The sequence below is a fragment of the Mastomys coucha genome, unplaced genomic scaffold (assembly GCF_008632895.1).
Source record: "Mastomys coucha isolate ucsf_1 unplaced genomic scaffold, UCSF_Mcou_1 pScaffold5, whole genome shotgun sequence".
NCBI classification, from domain to species: domain Eukaryota; kingdom Metazoa; phylum Chordata; class Mammalia; order Rodentia; family Muridae; genus Mastomys; species Mastomys coucha.
In genome coordinates this window covers 37,712,780-37,732,253 of record NW_022196911.1, presented here as the reverse complement: position 1 = coordinate 37,732,253, position 19,474 = coordinate 37,712,780, and the positions used below count along the sequence as shown (strand labels likewise).

General features: G+C 36.9%; 1 protein-coding gene across 2 annotated transcripts in view; it reads right to left on the bottom strand.

Moving 5' to 3' along the window:
• Nucleotides 1–19,474, bottom strand: part of Gabrb2 (gamma-aminobutyric acid type A receptor beta2 subunit) — a 221,439-nt gene that overhangs the window by 44,555 nt on the left and 157,410 nt on the right. For both annotated transcript variants that reach the window (XM_031350745.1, XM_031350746.1), the window contains exons 7-8: nucleotides 3,364–3,501; nucleotides 1,262–1,414 (exon numbers count right to left, since the gene is read on the bottom strand). In XM_031350745.1, coding sequence (XP_031206605.1) covers nucleotides 1,262–1,414; nucleotides 3,364–3,501 — 291 coding nt within the window. The remainder of the gene's footprint in view (nucleotides 1–1,261; nucleotides 1,415–3,363; nucleotides 3,502–19,474) is intronic.

Sequence of the window (19,474 nt, the reverse complement as noted above, 5' to 3'; positions counted from 1 at the left end):
TGTCACTCCTCATATTCCGCCCTCTACTCTATCCCTCTGTCCAACTTCGGCCTCCCAGCCTAGTGCCCACCTTTTTGATTTCACATGAAGTCTGGTACCCTTCTCTCTTTCCACAATACCATTTTTTGTCCTCTCATGATTGCCTTTCCAGTTTCATTCACACAAATATACTCACATATGCATATATTCAAAGTTAGGGTCCCCATGAGATTAAAAAAATGTGGCAATTTTTCTTTCTTGAAACTTAATATAAATTCCAGATTAGTCTACTTTTTTCTCTATTTTAATTTTTTTGCAATAACATTCCATTGTGTATATGAACCACATTTCCATTATCTGGTCTGTTGGTGGACGTTGAGGAGGCTTCTATTTCCTTGCTCTTAAGACTCTTACCTATATTTGCTGCTAGGATATATTTTTCAGAAAAGGGGAAATGCATCTTCAGCACCTCGCTGTGTCAGCACATGTTAGATGCAAATGCTTTTGAATGAGAAATGAATGGCCTTTCTAGGAGTGTAATGACTGTATGTGGATCTTATGATGAAGCCAAACAACTCTCAATTTTAAAAGGGATTAGTCAGAAATGTAAATAGAGAAATCTGTGCAAGAGGTCATACCATTTGCATAAAATGTTTACTAAATGTGATTTATTCACATCTGATGTTATGACAGAAAAACAAAGTTAGGCATATGATGAGCTAAGACTAAAAAGGATGTCCCAGCATTGTGACTCTTTTATCTCCTGCCCTCTTCATGCCATCTTCAAACATGAATAAACCATCAGAAAAATTTTTACATATACATTTGTTATATAGCACATCTCTGTGCTGGGATAGGAGATAAAAGGAAGCCCTCTACAGGTGAAGAAGCATGGGGACAAATTGAGCAATTATGCAAGCATTATTACACAGAATATGTTTTGATAAGACTATTAAACTGATGAAACCAATTTCATTACCAACGGCTCTACCGTTAACTAATTTTGACATGGAATAGCTTTAATTTGTATTTAATTGATTTAACACTGAATCAGATCATAGAAGTCTCATGGCTGAACTCTTGTAATAGGAAAAATCCAGTCTTATACACCACAAAATTCTGGGTGAGAAAAATAAGGTATCCATGTATGGGCACACACACACACACACACACACACACACACACACACACCCCACTTGGGAGGAGAGGGCAGAGAGGGAGAGAGGGAGAAGAGAAAAAGGACAGGGGAGAGAGAGGATTCCACAGTTTGCAAATGCCCTACCTAATGCAACCCGTGCAGCAGAAGCATCATAGTTAATCCAAAAGGAGACCCAGGAGAGGATGGTGATCAGAATGGATGGCATGTACGTCTGCAGGATGAAGTAGCCAATGTTTCTTTTCAACTTAAAGCTTAGTGACAATCTGGGATAAGAACCTAGAAAGACAATGTAAGAACATTTTCATTATTAATATTTATAAGGTACTTTGCATTAAAAGCCCATAAAAACTTTGTACTTCTTTCTTAAATGTAATTTTAGCTATGGGTGAAGGGCATTTTTGTTCTGTAAATTTAGTCTGAGATCCCAGGTGTTTTAATAAGCAGCAGGACTTTCGAGTGTGGAATACATCCTGTGCTTACCAGTGACTAAAGAACCCTCACTCTTCCGGATCAACCTCATTATACCAAAGATATCTTTGCAACTTCTAGAAAAACACAATTTGTACAGTCACTCAGTTTTCCTGTTTCAACTCTTTGTTAGTACACTTACCCTATAATCTTTCATTTTTTAATATAAAAATAAAGCTGAAGGCTGTGGTGGCTGTAACAAACTCCCTCAGAAACCATAGGATGCATTTTCAGTCTGTGATCAGAACCCAGGTTTTGGGTTTCTTTATTTGTGTACAGCCTTTTCTTTCCTTAGCAACTAAATTACTTGTATTATAATCTAAAGTAGTCACCTAAGAAAATGTAGAAAGTTACCATCTCTAAGTAAGATTTATGAGATATAAGCCAATGGACAATTGTCATGCTAACAACACAGCTCTTAGTATATAGTAGGCTACCAAAAAAAAAAAAAACTTAACCAAAAAAAAACCAAACTCAATCTTCCAAGTACCAAATGGTATAAGTTTCTTGAATATGAACCCTTTGACTATGGAGTTCTGGGGAGCTAACATTACAGAGAAGGCATGTTGGAGGGTGCCATCTTGGAGTGTGAAAGGTTCACACTATAAACGGCAGGAGAGACAATATCCTTGCTGTTTGTAAGAAAGTGTTGTTCAGTTTTCTTGGGCTAAATCATCAGAGGTCCTAGTATATACACAATCCAAATATACTCAGAAGGATAGCCTTTCCACTGAGTAGTAGGGATTTAAAAACCCCAGGTTTACAGAAAGCTTAAACTCTTAAACTAGAGTTAACTTTGTATTTTTACTAAGTCACAACACAGCTTTTGCAGAAAGTAGTTTACAGCTCTCCAAGTATCAGAATCCTTGGCAGAAAGGCGATTCTCCAAATCTACAGTTACGGAGTTAGTTATTTATGTGCCTGTTGGACTCATTTCAACAAGAAAAACACCAAGAGGAATATTCCAGCAAGCCTATTACTTCCACTGAAGTAGTTTCCAGCAAGTGAATGCCTTCCCACACCATTTGGAGAAACTCATGCAGCCACCCACAACATCACAGATGCCTGAGATCTGGAAGTAAAGGGGTCCATGTCCTCACATGGAAGATGTCAGCTCAAAGATAAGCTGCAGCTAATGAAGTTCTCATGTTCTAAGGAAAACATGACCTTCTAGGCCTCTTACTTCAGAGGATGTCATGCGTCAGCTCTAGGTGCCTAATGAACTGCCTTTGGCAAACTATAATGTCTTTTTAAAAAGTTATTTCTAAAAAATTGAGATGCCTAAGACTGAGTCACCTTTTCCTCCCTCCCTCTTTCTATACTCCGTCTCTAAAATCCATCTTTCCTCTGGCACATGAGTGGCGAAAATGAGAGTTGGGCTCTGCTTGAGACTGCTTTCCAGAAAACACTTGAGTGTTTCTGAATGGTACAAGGGGCCTCTTGAGAAACTGGAGTTGTAGCATAGCTTCTATACTGCTAGTTCCTAGGATACAGAGTCGCTGACCTCACCTCCAACTCCATATCAAGGTATCCATCTAGAAAAAATGGGGAGTGGGGCAGTGATGGTGCACAACTTTAATTCCAGCACTTGGGAGGCAGAGGCAGGCAGATTTCTGAGTTCGAGGACAGCCTTGTCTACAGAGTGATTTCCAGGACAGCCAGGGCTAAATAGAGAAACCCTATCTCAAAAAACCAAAAAAAAAAAAAAAAAAGGGATGAAGTTGTTTTTGCTTAAATCATTCCCCCTTGATACAAACCTGTGGAGAAAACAACTTTCTTGGTGATGAGTTTATAATCTACAATGGAGAACTGAGGAAGCTCAATCTTTGTCACTCCTGTGACTGCATTGTCATCACCACGCCAGTAAAACTCAATGTCATCAGTTGTATAGCCATCTGTAAGAGGAAGCACACATGAGTGCTCAAAAACAGCAACAAACATAGAAAGGACACTTGTATACCAGAACTCACATGTATGAGAAGCTACAGTGATAGTGCGATGTGTGTAAGCATTTTGAAGTCTAATGAAGCATTTCAACCTCATACAATCTCATCATAAAGGAGGTATCCTAGACTCAACAAGGTGTCAAAGGCTTAGGTAAATTAGCAGAACCCTCCTCTTACAAGTAGGAAGTACTGAATATGGGGTACAAATGTACATCAATCTGGTTGTGAATCTTCCTCTATTTATGAATATGATCACATATCATATGATCCTAGATTGTGCCTAAGAACTGATAAAAGAAAGAAATCAAGTGGTTAATTTAGTGCTAAATGCCCTCAAGTTATCCCCCTATAATACAGATGATTTGAATTATAAAGTATTTCATTTCATGTCAGAAAAGAATTCATCACAAAGATATGAGTAATTACTTTTTCATATACTACATCTCCAAAAAATATCTCATTTTTCTCATTGAAATTTTTTGAACCTTCCAAATTCAATTGATTTTAACAGTCTCTAGTAGATATGAGTGGGTAGCATATACTACAAATGCACAGTACATTCAAAAAGCATGCTTCCCTTTATTGAACCATAATTTATGACACTCATCATGCTCATCATTGGATATTCTCAGGTAAAAGGATTTTGTATAATAAAGACATATTGTAATAATGAAACTTTCAATCAATGAACCTTATCGAGCACAGAAACCATAAGTGTCACAAGCAGCAGCATGTATTAGACTATAAATAGTACTTTTAGAGATATATACAACAGAGTCTAGCATATGGTAATAATTAATAGACTCATCTAGAGTAGCCACAAACGTATCCCTCAAGCAAAAAGGATGCATTATATCTTTATATATGGCATGTGAAGAGATGTTACCTTAATGTCTTCAAAAATCTATTGGATCTGCATAGCTGAATGTTATGTCTGAGGATTGGCTCCTTAATTTTAAACTCATCAAAACGAATTAAAGAGTGTTTTGGATTCTTAACTTTGGCTTGCTAGTAAATAATGTGACACAGATAACCAGAATACCTTTCATTTAACACTCAGCAACCTCCTCTGTGTCTTGAAAATGAAGAGGATAATTCTGTAAAAATCAAAGGCAAATAGAGTAAAAAGCTACCATTCAAAATACTTTGTGTATGCATGTTTCTATGTACATGTTTCTATGTGAGCAAAGACATGCACATGTAGTCTGCCTATGAAGGTGGAAGGACAAAACAAATATTTGGGTTTTTTTGTTACTTTATAGCTACCACACAAGGAAAGGGTCCACCTTGTCTGAGACAGATTCTCATTTTGCTTCTGCACATGCCAAATTAGCTGTTCTGTGAGCACTTGGGAAGTCTCTTGTGTCTGATTTCTCACTCACCATAAGAGCACTGAGATTACAGCTACAGCCACTCTGTCTAACTTTTCATAGGTTCTGAGGATTTGAACTGAAGCCCCATGCTTGCACTGCAAGTATTTTATCCACTGAGACATCTCTATTTTCTGCACAGCCTACAGTTCAGTTCTGATGATGGCAAACTTAAGGGCATTTGAAATTCCATCTATTCTTAATAGCATTTTCATTTTTATTCAGTGCACAAATATAGGGTTTTTAAATTTCAATGAGCATCTGTATGACTGGTTCTACAGTGTAGGATTTTGGTGAACTTTTTAAATTTTTGATACACTTTCAAACACTATTTGTCTATTGAAACAGAATTGTGGAATTTTAATTGATTATATTTTATTGGCACAGGCTAATCTAGAGATCTTTTAAAATGGAATGCCTGTTTTGATATAAAACTTTGATTTGAAAATAAATTTGAAGATTTTATCACATTCTAAGTGATAAGTTAATGGCATAATAAACAAATTCTTTGCAAAGAATTCATATCCCAATTATTTGAAGGTTATACATTTCCTGATACTGGGAATTCATGCTCCAAACTCATTTGGTATCTCAAATGAAATTCCATTTGGTATCTCAAATGAAATTTAATTTAATGTCTGTTCTTTATACACATCACTTAGTTATGAGATAGTTCAGGGTCTTTAATAAAAGCAATTTACAATCAAAGAAAGGGCAGTGGTTTTTAGAAGCAATCAAGGCAGGTACTTAGAAACGTATCCTAAAATTGGTTTTGTCATATATAAGCATGAAAAGGAGTATTTGTGAAGTAAGAAGGCACAGAAAGTATTTAGAAAATAGTAATTACAATTTATAAACCTCATCAAGGGTGTAGGCAGATTGTAAATAGGAGTCTTTTATTGAGAGGCAAAGCCTCAAGAACAATGAATCTGAGTTTATTGTCCTGAGAGCACAAGATGCTTGTGGCACTGACTTTTGACTTAGGGACCTGCTAAGTAAGCGTCTTGGGTAATTATATTTTGGTTAGCATGTGGAGGCCTTATCTAGCACACGAAGAAGTGTGTGCTAACAACTACAAGTTAAATATAGTCTTTTATTTTATTAAAACCTCTAAAATAAAAGTAATATCTATACTTACATCAATATTTACAATAATTATTTTATAGGAATATATAGAATATTTATAAACATTATTTTAAGTTTGGCTGCCCATATTGTGTATGAATTATTTTTATGCTAACTTGATGTCAGAGAAATCTAAGACAAGGAAAAATTACATAATGTGTTTGAAGTCACCTATCTGGCATGTGACTAAACAAGGAACTGTTGCCATTTTGCTCCAAAGATAGCATTCTGGCACTGTACAACATTGCCAGGGAATATAAAAGAAACAATATGCTAAAAAGAGGCAAAGTAACCATTTTGTAATGTAAATAAAAGGCAAGTCACGTCAAAGCAAAAAAGAGGAGAAAGTAGTCATTAAATATTTCCCGTACAGAGGACAAGGGCTGAGCTAATGAAGATCCGTCCAGCCTCCTCTTACTCCCTTCCTCAGTACTGACCATCTTTGCATCCATCACTGTGAATTTTACACATCCATAAACAGAGGGCTTAATTAGAAAGTGGGAGGCATTTCAACAAGATAGCACAGGATTTGCTTGTCATTTGTTCCCCTAATGGAAACATTACTAAGAACTACATCTTTGTGTTTGACAGTCTTTGCTAGGTAATGCTTGCTAGAAGAAAGGCATTCAGTAAAATCATTGTATTAAAAGCATATTGATTTAGTGCTCATGTTGATTTGAGTGGACAGTTTTTTATAATGATGATTTATTTAGGTGTTTATACACTATGAACACACACACACACACACACACACACACACACACACACACCCTGGTTATACCTCTATTATGTACTAGCTAAATATTTCCAAATGGATTTTCAAATATTATAAGAACAATTAAAGGTTAGTTACCCAGTCGTTCTTAGTCATATATTTTCCCCCATGTCTTGCAAAGTTACATTACCTTTATTTATTCTTTATTTTCTATTTATTTATTTTATTTATTTATTTCTATTTATTCTCTATTTTCTCATATACAAATTAGGATAACAAAAAATAATACTTACATTTAGAGGTGCATTATGGGGAAAAGCATACATTTTTGAGTTTCTACTATTTAAATTTTTAATTCTTTTCAAATTTCACAGAATATAATTTGATCACATTTACCTCAGCACCTCCCCTTATCTCCTCCCATACCTACCTCTGGAACTTTCTATTTTCTTATTTTAAAATTGATAACTAACCAACTCTAATTGTGCTATCAATATATTTCTGGAGGTAGGGCCCACTGGTGGGTGAGACTCACCCTCTAGGAGCTATATCTGTAAAGAAATCCAGACTCTTCTCTCATACTTTATATAACTGTACAGGAGGAATACTATTACCTTTTCAATAATTTAAAAATATGAAGAATTACAATTAAGTAGCATTTTGTTGCATGCCATCATTTTGTGTTTCCATGAGCAGACACAGGGACTGCATGATTAGAAAAATGAGTAATTTAACTGCAGTTGTAGAACTTTCCTAAAATTAGGGGTCAAGTACTTAAAGTTCACTTTGATGCCTATGATTTTGGAATATAATACGATGATATAGCACATTTATTATATTTCTTGGCTACTGTCAGTCTTCAAAAGCCAAATTGTCTTGACATCATTTTGGTTAGAGCAGGCTGAAATATTCCAACTGAAAAACAAATGCATTCTCACCACTCCCACCCGTTTCTGAAGATGAAAGACCAATCATATCTCACTGAGCTAAGGCTGGCAAGATAAAAAGACAGTCTGATATACCATGTAGGATTGGTTTAAAACAGACCTAGTTTTTTCCTTACTTTGAATTTTCTCTAGAGAAATGCTTAAGCAGTCTCTACGAATGATTAAAAACTATGAGAAAAAATATGCAAATATGTATGACTTGACTTTCATAACATTCATAATGAAAATAATTAGGTTCCTTTTAGAGCACATCAGAAGGAGGCCCTGGACTGAAGTGCTGCATTAATGGCTCAGAAATCAAACTTACCTTTTATATTTTAGTCATGGACTCCCTCAGTCTGAGCCATCACATTATTTTTGGTTGTATCATCAAAAGCACAACCTACACACTAAATTCAGATGGGCTATGAATACACAAAGCACAGATTCATTAGAATTTACCTGGAAGAATGAAACTGATAGGCAGTTGCTCCATGACATCACTTGATCAGGGGGTACAGATATGTATATTTATAAATAAGTGTATAGGAGTTATGATTTGGAGACACTTTCACATTCAAATATCAGTAAATAAATGTATTACTAAAGATCTAAGGAGTGGAAATGCCACTTTTAAACACAGATACACAATAAATGAGCTTATCCTTACAAATGTGACATTATTTTCTATACCACAATTTGGCATTTTAAAGTTTTTTTTTTCTCTCTTTACTGTCAGTCTACAGTTCTACTTTTTTTTTTTTTTGGTCATTAAAGGCAGGTTTATTGGGACACTGCTGTCAGGTGGGTGAGTTCAGGGGCTAGGGTTAGGTCCCTAGGTCAGGGAAGTTGCCATGGGAAAAGAGGAGGTGGGTAGGGGAGGGAGAGAGAAAGAAAGGGGCAGGCACACTGGGAGAAAAGAGGGGAGAGAGAGAGAGAGAGGAGAGAGGGGGAAGGAGAGAGGAGGAGAGAGAGAGCAGAAAATGTCAAGTTCTACTTCTTATGTCTTAAATAAATGTTCAATTTTATAAGTTCACTTTGCAAAAATATGTACCCTTTCTAGGAAATTAAGCCACAGTGATTAATGAGAACACTGATAAAAGTTACTGATACTACCATTTTTATTTATTTTTTATTGTTTTATTGATTCTTTATGAATTTCATATCATGCATCCCAATCCCACTCATCTCCCAGTCCTGTCCCCTCATACTGGACCTTTATCTGTGTAAGCTGTAGTGTGTCACAGTGTATCCCACAGTACATACTTTTGTCTATACTTCTTTGCTTGCAAGTGTTCATTGAAATGCATCCTTGGTCTGGCTTCTCTTACACAATCAATACTGCAACTATACTGAGAATCCTTGCAGATATTCTGTTGTGGTCCCATGTCATGGAGATCCTGTAGTTTTAGATTTGTAAGACTGGCCCCTTCCCACACTCCAGAAGTTCATGCATAGGGTAGATGTTGGGGTAGGCCACTGTGAAGCCCTGAATCTGGGCTTGAGAGGTATCTGAACTGGTCAGCCAGTCAGCCAGCTATCTTGTATCCAGACCACAGGGGTGGCCTCTCCTGCCTTTCCTGGCTGGTCCATCTAATGCTACAGCTATCAAAGGGCAGAGCTATCAATGGGCAGACCTTGATATCCAACTCATGTGCCCTTGGGGCTGGCTGTTCTGTTGCCCATGCCATCAGTGCCCACTCTACTGTGGTGCCCAGGCTAGATGCAGGGCTGGCTCTCCAGAGTGCTGCAGCAAGCGAGGAACAGAAATAGCTCTACTGCTCACATGCCCTCACAGATGTCTCACCTGCATAACCAGGACCAACTCTACCTGCTATCCAGGCGAGGAGCCACAATTTATCTTTGATAGAGGGAAATTAAAGTACCTTTGTCCTCTCATAACTTATCAAAGCTTTGTTTCCCAGTGGAATTGATAAACCTTCTGAAGGGTTATCTACATTTACACCTCCTTGTCTATCATCACAATTAGCACTTAGCAGTTGTTTTAACCTATTGAAAATATTCTGATTCCACAAGTTGGCAATTAATGAAAATCATAGGTCAATGTTATGGGGCAGTTCACAGTAGACATGAGTTTGAGATAAGTTCATCTGTGAGAGAATCATATTAAGGACCATTTGAACTCAAACTCCCTGCTGCCTTTCAGGATTATAAAATAGCACCTTGAAAGCGTCCTGAATTAAACCCTTCATCTCTAAAAATTTAGCATGTAATTCCCTTCTAGTACTCAGTTTTTTATGTGGTCACTATGAGTCTCTGAGGAGCTGTTTGCAAATCTTTATTTTTGTTCTAAGAAGCATTACTCTTATAATGAACTTTATGGAGAAGGGTTCCATCATCAATGCATTGGAGAATAATAGCACATTTGGGCCACTGTATATTGTTACAGAACACTTAACACAGTAAAAGAAAGGAAATCATGAAGAAAATAATCCATTTAATTTTATTTATCCTTATCATAGCTGAGACTTGTTTTATTAGAAAACAAACAAACAAAAATAAATGCCTATCCAGGTGCAATCATTCCATTAAATGCTGGGCGGGAATAGTTCTCACACTGTAGGGAACTCATAATGTTCCTCTAAATATTGCCCACCAAGCACTCCAGAGAAGCACATGAGAAGACTTATATACTGTTAGAAGTAATCTTTCTTTAGTAGATTAAACACTATTTTATCACAAATAAATTTTCAAGAAAATAATTTCAATAAAAGAGATGGAACTGCTGCTTTTTGTGGAGCAAAGTAGGCAGGAATGTAGCATGGGGAAATGATCTTAATCACATTTCTCATGTCTAAACTAAGTGAACATAATGAAAAGCTTACAATTAGAATGGAATTTACCATATAGATGGGTCTAAATGTTTTACAAATGTACAAAAGTGTGTAGTATCAATGCCAAAGTCTTGAGAAATTTTAAGAGGCAGCCATGGCTTTTTAAATTCCATAATAGGTATTGCTGAGATACTCAATGATTTCTCTGACTCTATCACATTCTTTCCACAGTTCTTTAGATGAACAGCTAGACATAAATGTTCTGCTGTGAAACCATTTCTAGGCTTCAAACACTTCAAAATAATTGGCTGAGGGAAGGTCTGGCTTGATTGTGTAGTGTTTGCTTAGAAAGTGTGTCATAGGCCATAGCCCAACATTCATTCCGCATCAAAGACTGTGTGTGTGTGTGTGTGTGTCTGTTATCACTCATAAAATTTAACTATTATGAGGTACAAGATTATAAAATCTATCACATTCAAGTAAAATGTCAAATGATGAACTTTAAAATCCATTACCCCTAGTAAAACAATAATTTTTAGTCTCCATATTGGTACAGGGTAATTTTGTAATAGTTTATGGAAGCAAGACTATATTGCATTTCTTAAATGTTTTTTTTATTATGTTTGGATAGAAAAGTCGGTAATGCAATGTTTCAGATATAAACACATTATTTGACCAAATTCATGAACTCTCAGTCTCAAAATAATACAGAAATTTTAAAAAGTTTTGGTTTAAAAATTAGGCCAGTGTTTCTCAAACTCAATGTATATAGAAATCACCCAGAATTCTTTTTAAAATGCAGACTTGATTTAGATATGAAGCCTGAGATTCTGCATTTCTGTCAAAGCCATAGGGTAGCTGATGCTGTTTGTTGATAGAGCATCCTTAATCTATCCAAGAATTAAAAGCTTTTGCAAAGTTAAATTTCCTTTGCCATCATAGTCAGGTAAGGAATGCATTGGATCTAACAGCATGGACTGAAAACCTTGATCTCTGATTAAAAAAAAAAGTTTTAGTGGATCAAAAAATATAAAAGTACCCTTTCCTGTTTTATGACAGAAACTAAAAAACAATTTTGGTATATTGGCTGGAGACCTGGTTTCATTTAACTGTCTACAACTTATCAATAAGTAATACTACAGAGAGAAGGAAAGGGGTCTGGGTTCAAAATTCTAGCACAAGTTTGTAACTATTTGTACTGGCTAGTTTTGTGTGTCAACTTGACACAGGCTGGAGTTATCACAGAAGGGAGCTTCAGTTGGGGAAGTGCCTCCATGAGGTCCAGCTGTGGGGCATTTTCTCAATTAGTGATCAAGGGGCTAGGACCCCTTGTGGACGGTGCCATCCCTGGGCTGGAGGTATTGGGTTCTATAAGAGAGCAGGCTGAGCAAACCAGGAGAAGCAAGCCAGCAAAGAATATCCCTCCATGGCCTCTGCATCAGCTCCTGCTTCCTGACTTGCTTGAGTTCCAGTTCTGACTTCCTCTGGTGATCAACAGCCATGTGGAAGTGCAAGATGAATAAACCCTTTCCTCCCCAACTTGCTTCTTGGCCATGATGTTTGTGCAGGAATAGAAACCCTGACTAAGACACTATTACAATCTTATTTCAATGTTTAGCCTCATAAGTTCAAGAACATTCATCCTCTCACTAATGAAAAATGGCTTTATCTATATTTCCCAGCAGAACAGTCAGCAACTTTCCATGTTTCACCTTTCTCCAATTTATGACACACAGGTGGTTAGTATTGCTTTATTTAAAAGAGCTTGAGAACCAGGCATAGTGACACAGTAATATCAGCACAATATAAAACTGGAGAATTTCATATTGGAGGTTAGAATGGGTTATGTAATGACCATCAATTTCAAAGAATAACTGAAAATAAAATGTAAAAGAATAGTAAATAAAATTGAGTGAAAACAAGTTAATGACGCTTTACCAAAGCAATATGGAAAGGAAAACTAGAGAAAATACTTGCATTATCTGTCAAAACTGAATGAAAACCCATCAGCCACATTGAAAGTTGGCATTGAGAAGGCTAGGCTGACTCCATGACAGGCTTCAAATAGGCAGTTTAGGAGACTAGGCCTAAGAATTGAGCAGGTCCAAGCAAGCCCAGGTAAGTCAAGTATTAGAAAACAAAACAAAACAAAACAAAAAACAAAAAACCAAACAAACCCAGGCTTCAGGCAGCAGACAGAAACTACCTTGCCATTAGGAACTACACAATCACTTGGCCTGAGGTAAGGACAATGGGTCAACAGCAGTTTCCAGACTTCCTCAGCAACAGTTTCCAGCCCAAATGCCCCGGTAATGGAATGTCCTCAGAGATGGAGTAAGGTAAAGGTCACCTACCCCACAATCCCTAAATGTGCTCTAAATCACGCCTGCAAGCCTACTTGGTTGTGTGTCTATCTTGGTAATGGAAGACCCCAGCAAACTTGACTTCTGCAAAATAAAACACTACTTGACTTTACATACTATTTGAGTCTGGGATATCATTCTTTGGCAAATCATGGACCCTTAGACATTTTATGACTTCTACACACTGTCTTATATTAGTATTCTCTCCCTTACAAATTCCTCATAATTTGGCCTAAACTCTTTGTGAATTATGAGGAACTATTTGACCTGCAGGATCTTATTGGAGTTAGATCAATTATTTGAAGTATTTCACCCTTCACTTCTACTGTCCTAATGTCAGCACTATTTATTTCTTTGAGTATATTGTTGCTGTCTTCAGATACACAAGATATTGATATTGGATCTCATTATAAATGGTTGTGAGCCACCATGTGGTTGCTGGGAATTGAACTCAGGACCTCTGAAAGAGCAGTCTGTACTCTTAACCACTGAGCCATCTCTCCAGTCCATGTCAACAAATCTGAAATGGTCTATCTCAATGTCCTCCTTTACCCCAAAACTTTCATTTTCTTTTTATTTTTCTCTCTTTCCATTCCTGTAGCTTTCTATCAGAGCACTCTAGTTGAGCATCTGCCACCATACTTCTCACAACTGAGTAAAGTCTGTATTAGAAGATTTTGTAGATGTACTGTTCTCAGTCCTGACTATCAAGAATCATGCCTGCCTCTCAACTCTCTTCTTTTGGGAACCTGTCCTACCTGGTTGAACTGGATTGTCAGTGTGGTGCTACCTTATCCACTTGTGACTCATCAAACCTCTGTGAGCACGGCAAAGCCCAGAAACCATTTGCTGAATGGCAGAATGGAAAACTTACAAGCCTGAGCATCAGCAGTGGCTTGAGATGTGCAAGTTCCATTCCTCTAATTCAAAGTCATTAAAGGCTGCTGACGCTGCTGGTCATGGTCTAAAGAAGTAGTTTGTCAAATTGTAGTTGTATTTAGTCAAGTTTCCAGATGCTCTGGGTTTTTTAAATAGGTGTTGCCATTCCTAGAGTGAACTAACATGTATTCTTTGAAAGGGCTCAGAACTCTGATTTTTCTCTGGGTTGATAGATTTTGGGAACCAATCTGCCACACTAGTCTCCAGAGGGATTCAATACCTGCAGCTCAAATACTCCCTTGTGACAGGTGGAAGTAGTCACACAGAAGAGAGTGCTAACTCAAGAGTGATAATGGAAGATGTTTAAATTAACAAGGCCAATTGAATGGGCAAGGAGATGCACACAGCTGTGCAATAAAGTGCCATCGACTGTGACACCAACCCATCTGCTCCCTAATAAGAGGTGACAAAGGAAGCAAAGGCCCAGCTGGCAGCATCAGAGACCAACATGGATCATCTTAACCCACACTTTTACGTATCCTTGCTGGGATACAAGGTGAGCTGAGGATCACTAATAAAAATGGTGGCAGCAGACAATTCAGAAGGAGGAATATTTGACCTAGAAAAGCTGTTTATCTATGCCATGGACTGTTAGGACAGAGCTTGACCAGTAATACTCTTTTTACAATACTTGTACTTGCATAATATGTAAGAGCATTCAATATGTTTAATATAAATTATCTGGCACAGACTGCATCTCCATGACTCAACTCTGAGATCTTATTTAAAATTGAGCATACACTGCTTGCATTCACAAAGTGGAATGAAAGATGGCAAACATCAGATATTTAGTACAGTTATTGAGACGGACTGGATTTATGTTCCATAAGAGGGTTTATGTACACAGCAGGAGGGAGGACTTAGAGACTGATGGCTTACGTGCCACTCATGTCGACAGATGTGCGCAGTTAAATATGGCACTGCTATTTTGTCTGAGGGAGCTGGGAAGAACTCACTAAACAGAGATAGAGAAGGGGCTTTATAAAACAGCCACTGGCTTATGTGATTAAAGCATTTTCTGCAAGAAGCCCAGTGCTTCCTAAGCATCACCTCACCCGGTCTTTAATAAACCCTCCAACATACAAGTTATTTTCCTTATTTTATAGATAAAGAACCTACAGTTTAAAGAGGCTAACTTATTTGCCCTAGTATCAGAAATGGGAATTAAACTTAATCCTCTTTAATATTGGTAAAGAATCCAACCACTTGGTCAATATAATTGCCACCCTACATTATGATAAAAAGCCATATGTCTGATTTATTATGTAACATTATAGAGATACTATACTGGGCTCTGTTTTTTCATTTTAGAGCATAGTTTGGCATATTTTTACTGGAATATAGGGTCAGCCGAGGACATTGTATTTAACTATTCTCATTGTATCCACTCTTTTTTTGTAATGTGAATTTATAACTCCTGCCATTAAGAGGTAGATTCTTTCACTGTACCCCAAATCTAAACTGTCTTTGATGCTTGTTTTAATCAGAGGTATTGCTGACACAGCTCCAGCTTCAGTCACAGGAAACTTTGTAGCTATGATTTATTCTTTGAGTTTCCTGCTGCCACCATGGAAACAGGCCTTGGACAGCCTGCTAGATAATATGGGGCACGAGGAACATTTCCCTTTCTCATGGCAGTCAGACAGCAAATCCCCAGCCTTCCTTCCTGAGTACAATAGATGCATACATGGCCACAGCTAAAATGAGCCAATCTTGGCTTAGCTGGACAGAACCTCCCAGCTACTTTGTAGTCTTTTAAGTAACAAAGATTGCTTTCTGGTTTAATCCATTGAGTTTTAGGCTAGCTCTTAAGGAGCAGAAACTAAGAGAGAACAATGAATCCAATTTAAGACTGAAAACAAACTTTCTTTCCTGCCTGATGATGTAGAGTGTGTATATGTGTTTCCATCTAGATTGGAGTTCAGAGTCATAGCTAAGCAATGTTTCAGAGAATCTCCAACTGCTTTTATGAATCTTGTAGGCTCGACCATATAACACCAACCATAACACCTACCTACATTACTGTCACAGTTCGGTTACAAAGAAGCCATAGCAGTGTGAAAGCAGAATATATGGTATTCAGAGCTCATGTTCTACATCTGAAAATAAAGCATTCTTATCCTCAAACAACAGTTCTCAAGTTTTGGATCCTAAATGGCTGTGCTCTGCAAAACCACTGAAGACCCAAGTAGCTATTTGTGTGACTTATCATTATAGATATTTACCATGCTACAAATTAAAATGTACATTTAAAAACATTTATCATTATTAGTCATCAACTAATTAAAACAAACAATAGGGGTCCTATCACTTACTAATGTAAATAATATTTCTATACATACAAATTAAACATTTTAAACACAAACTATATGGAAAATGTTATATTTTGAATTTTGTTTCATCTCTTCCATGTCAACAGACTTTAGCTGGATCCCTAAGTATACTTTAGTATTGTCAATGCAGTAACCCAGTGCTTAATACCTCTAGAAACTGTCTTTAGTCGGAAAGAATGGGGTAATGAGGCAAATAATTCTTTATTCTCTTGTGAAGGTAGCTTTAGTCCTGAGGACATTCTAAAAAGTTCTCTAGATGTACACAGGGAAATCTGAGCATTGTAGACTACATGTTGAAAATCACTACCTTTGGGAATTAGCAATATGAAATTCGATGATTTAGGTAAAACTATGAAGAAGCCATTTTTCTTTTAGATCTATTTAATTTACTTAATATGTCTGTGTATTTTTGTTTGTATGTATTTATGTGCACCATGGAAGTCAGAAGAGAGTGTAGGTCATCTAATACTGAATCTACGGATGGTTGTAAACTATAGTCTGAGTGCTCGGAACCAAATCAGAGTTTTCTACAGGAGTAATGAGTACTCTCAACCCACAAACCATATCTCCTGCTCCAACGCATTTTATTTTAAATTGTTAAAAACTATTTACAACTATCTTTATTGTTTAATGCCAGAAGAATACAAATAATTCACTTTTGAAAAGCTAGAAATTTAGACATCATTTTTCGTCCTTAGCTAACTAAGAAATAATATACATTTATAGTTCACAAAATTTAGTTTATCTCTTTTTTTCCCCTTGGTCATGTGCTGGCATGCATATCTGACAAAGGAAATGAATGCACTTGTGTGAGCTGAAGCTATTCTTCATACATACCTGGTTCTCAACCCAGTGGCAGCTATACATGTGATGGTAGATTTTAAAAAGATTGAACTTCACCCTAGAATGCTTACATCCATTCCCATCACTTAGATGCTTTGCTTTCCTATGTTAATACACTTAAGCATGAGGAAAATGTTGTTGACTAATAATCAGGAACTTGGGTTTCCTAGTTCAACAGCACCGAGCAGTTGAGGCCTGCTACCATCCAGTGAGTGAGTCTCGAACCATACTCTTCTCCTCAGGTATTCTTTGAGATGAGACCACAGCAAGAGGCAGCAGCTTGACCACCACCTCAAAGAGACTCTGGACTCACAGAACGTAATTAACACCTTCTTTTCTCTGACCATGACACATTCTGAAATAAGAAATGTCTGCATTTTATTATTAGTATTATTCTTTAATCTTTTGTTTTACAGTCCAGTTATTATCTTCCTCCAAGTCTACTCTCTGACTGTTCCTCATCCTATTCCTCCTTCCCTGTCTCCAAGAGGATATTCCCAAACCCCCAAAAGTCTTTAGGCTTAAGGGAAATCTGTGAGTCAAAAATGAGTTAATAATTCACTTATGAAATAAACACTAAAAATCAAGCTGAACATAGAATAGTGTACTTTAACACAATAAGTTATAAAACCAAACAAAACCAAAACCAAAAACCAAATAACACCACACTTAACAGTATAGTCAATGATAAAAAGTCAAAACAACATTTTCATTCAGATCCCAAGAGACTGATGCTCAGTCTAGCTGCTTCCATTCATTATAGCAATTGAAGAATCATTATCAATCAATTGGGCAAGAAATAGAAATGAATTAACTTAACTGGGAAAAAATAGTTTAAATAATATCTGTTTGCAGACAGACACACATATGCACATGCACACACACACGCACTTACAAATGCATGCACATACATGCAAAACATGCATACACATAAACATACACACAAATGCACAGATACCCATAAATACTTGCATGCACACAGATGAACAAATGTGTGGACACACACATACACATAAATGCACACATATACTCAAATGCACACACACAAACACTTAAAACTAATAAACCTATAAATGATGCAAGATACCAAGTCTGAGTTTTAAGACATAATTAATTTCTTCACATGGACAATAAATTTTCTGAAAATGAAATCCAGAAAATATATATCCATAAAAGACTCAAAACTTAGGAACAGGCCTAATCCATGGGATTTGAGAAATTGAAAATTGAAAATATAGATGAACCAAACAAATGCTGATATATTAAACAGAGTGTAGGCATTATGGCACCAAAGGTGTTTTGTCCTAAATAAATGCCTTGATGAATGGGCATTGAGACTGGGAAGGCTTTGTGTCTTACAGATTTATGCAGAACTGTTTACATAAACTTAGGTACATGGAAAATGTTTGGACTGGATACAAGCATTTGAGTATAATCAGCACATTGGTGATATTGAATGTTGTGCAACCTAATGAGATAATACATGAATATAAACTAGGTCAAATCTAAGTGCTAACTAAAAGTTGAGTGGTCAGTGTATGCCTTAGCTGTGATATGTAAGAATGTAAGATAGAAACAGGAGGAGCATGAAAAAGAATGAAGTACATATTGTAGGATACAAAATTAGAGAGTGTACCGCCAATTTCATCAGAGCAAGAAGGGGTAATGAGGGGAAACCAACTTCAATGGTGTTAAATGATTTGTTTCAAACATGTCATTTAAGGGAACTGAAGTGTTCTTTTGAGGTCATTAACAGCCATGGTAATCTCAGCTTGAGTCATGGTCAAAGGGAAAGATATACTGGAAAAAGATTTAGAATACAATGTAGAAGAAACATCTGAATTGGAGTTTGCTGAAAAAGGGAAAGCTAGCATTGCAGACAAATGTATTCATTAAGTAAAGGAAGAAGTTTCTTTATAAGTAAAAAGAAATAGTATATTTCTTGTAACGCTGTCAGAGGAGCAATAAAAACTGATATAGGAAAGAAGTTGAATGGCTGGAGACATTCCCTTGAGTGGGCAAGAAGAAGAAATTCTATATACAGGAAATATTGCAACAGCAGGGAGAAGGTGGCATGTGGGAGAGGAAGCTGGTGGCTGGGTAGGTGCAGGGTGGGAGGATTCTAAGTCCTCTCATGATGACTCCTTTTCCTTAGCTGCATAGAAAGCAAGGCCATTAGCTAGGAGAACACCAGAGGAGGTGTTGAGAATGTAAGAAGGTAAGAAGAAAGGAGTGGGTTTAAGGGAGAGAGAGAGAATTAATGGACCAAGTATATATAACATGGTTGTCCAGCAAAATCAATGACACAGCTGAAAGCTGTGATCAGACAGAATAGACTAGTCACCATGTTTTACTTAAGCTACGTTAGCTGAGCCTTTTCCCTGACCCAAAACATTCAGACCAGAGTGTAGAATTGCATGGAGACAGCTCAGCCTCTCGGGATATCTGTGGGTGGCAACTTTTTATTTTGATGTTTTAATGATGAAAATCTAGGACACGATTATGTGAGTGTC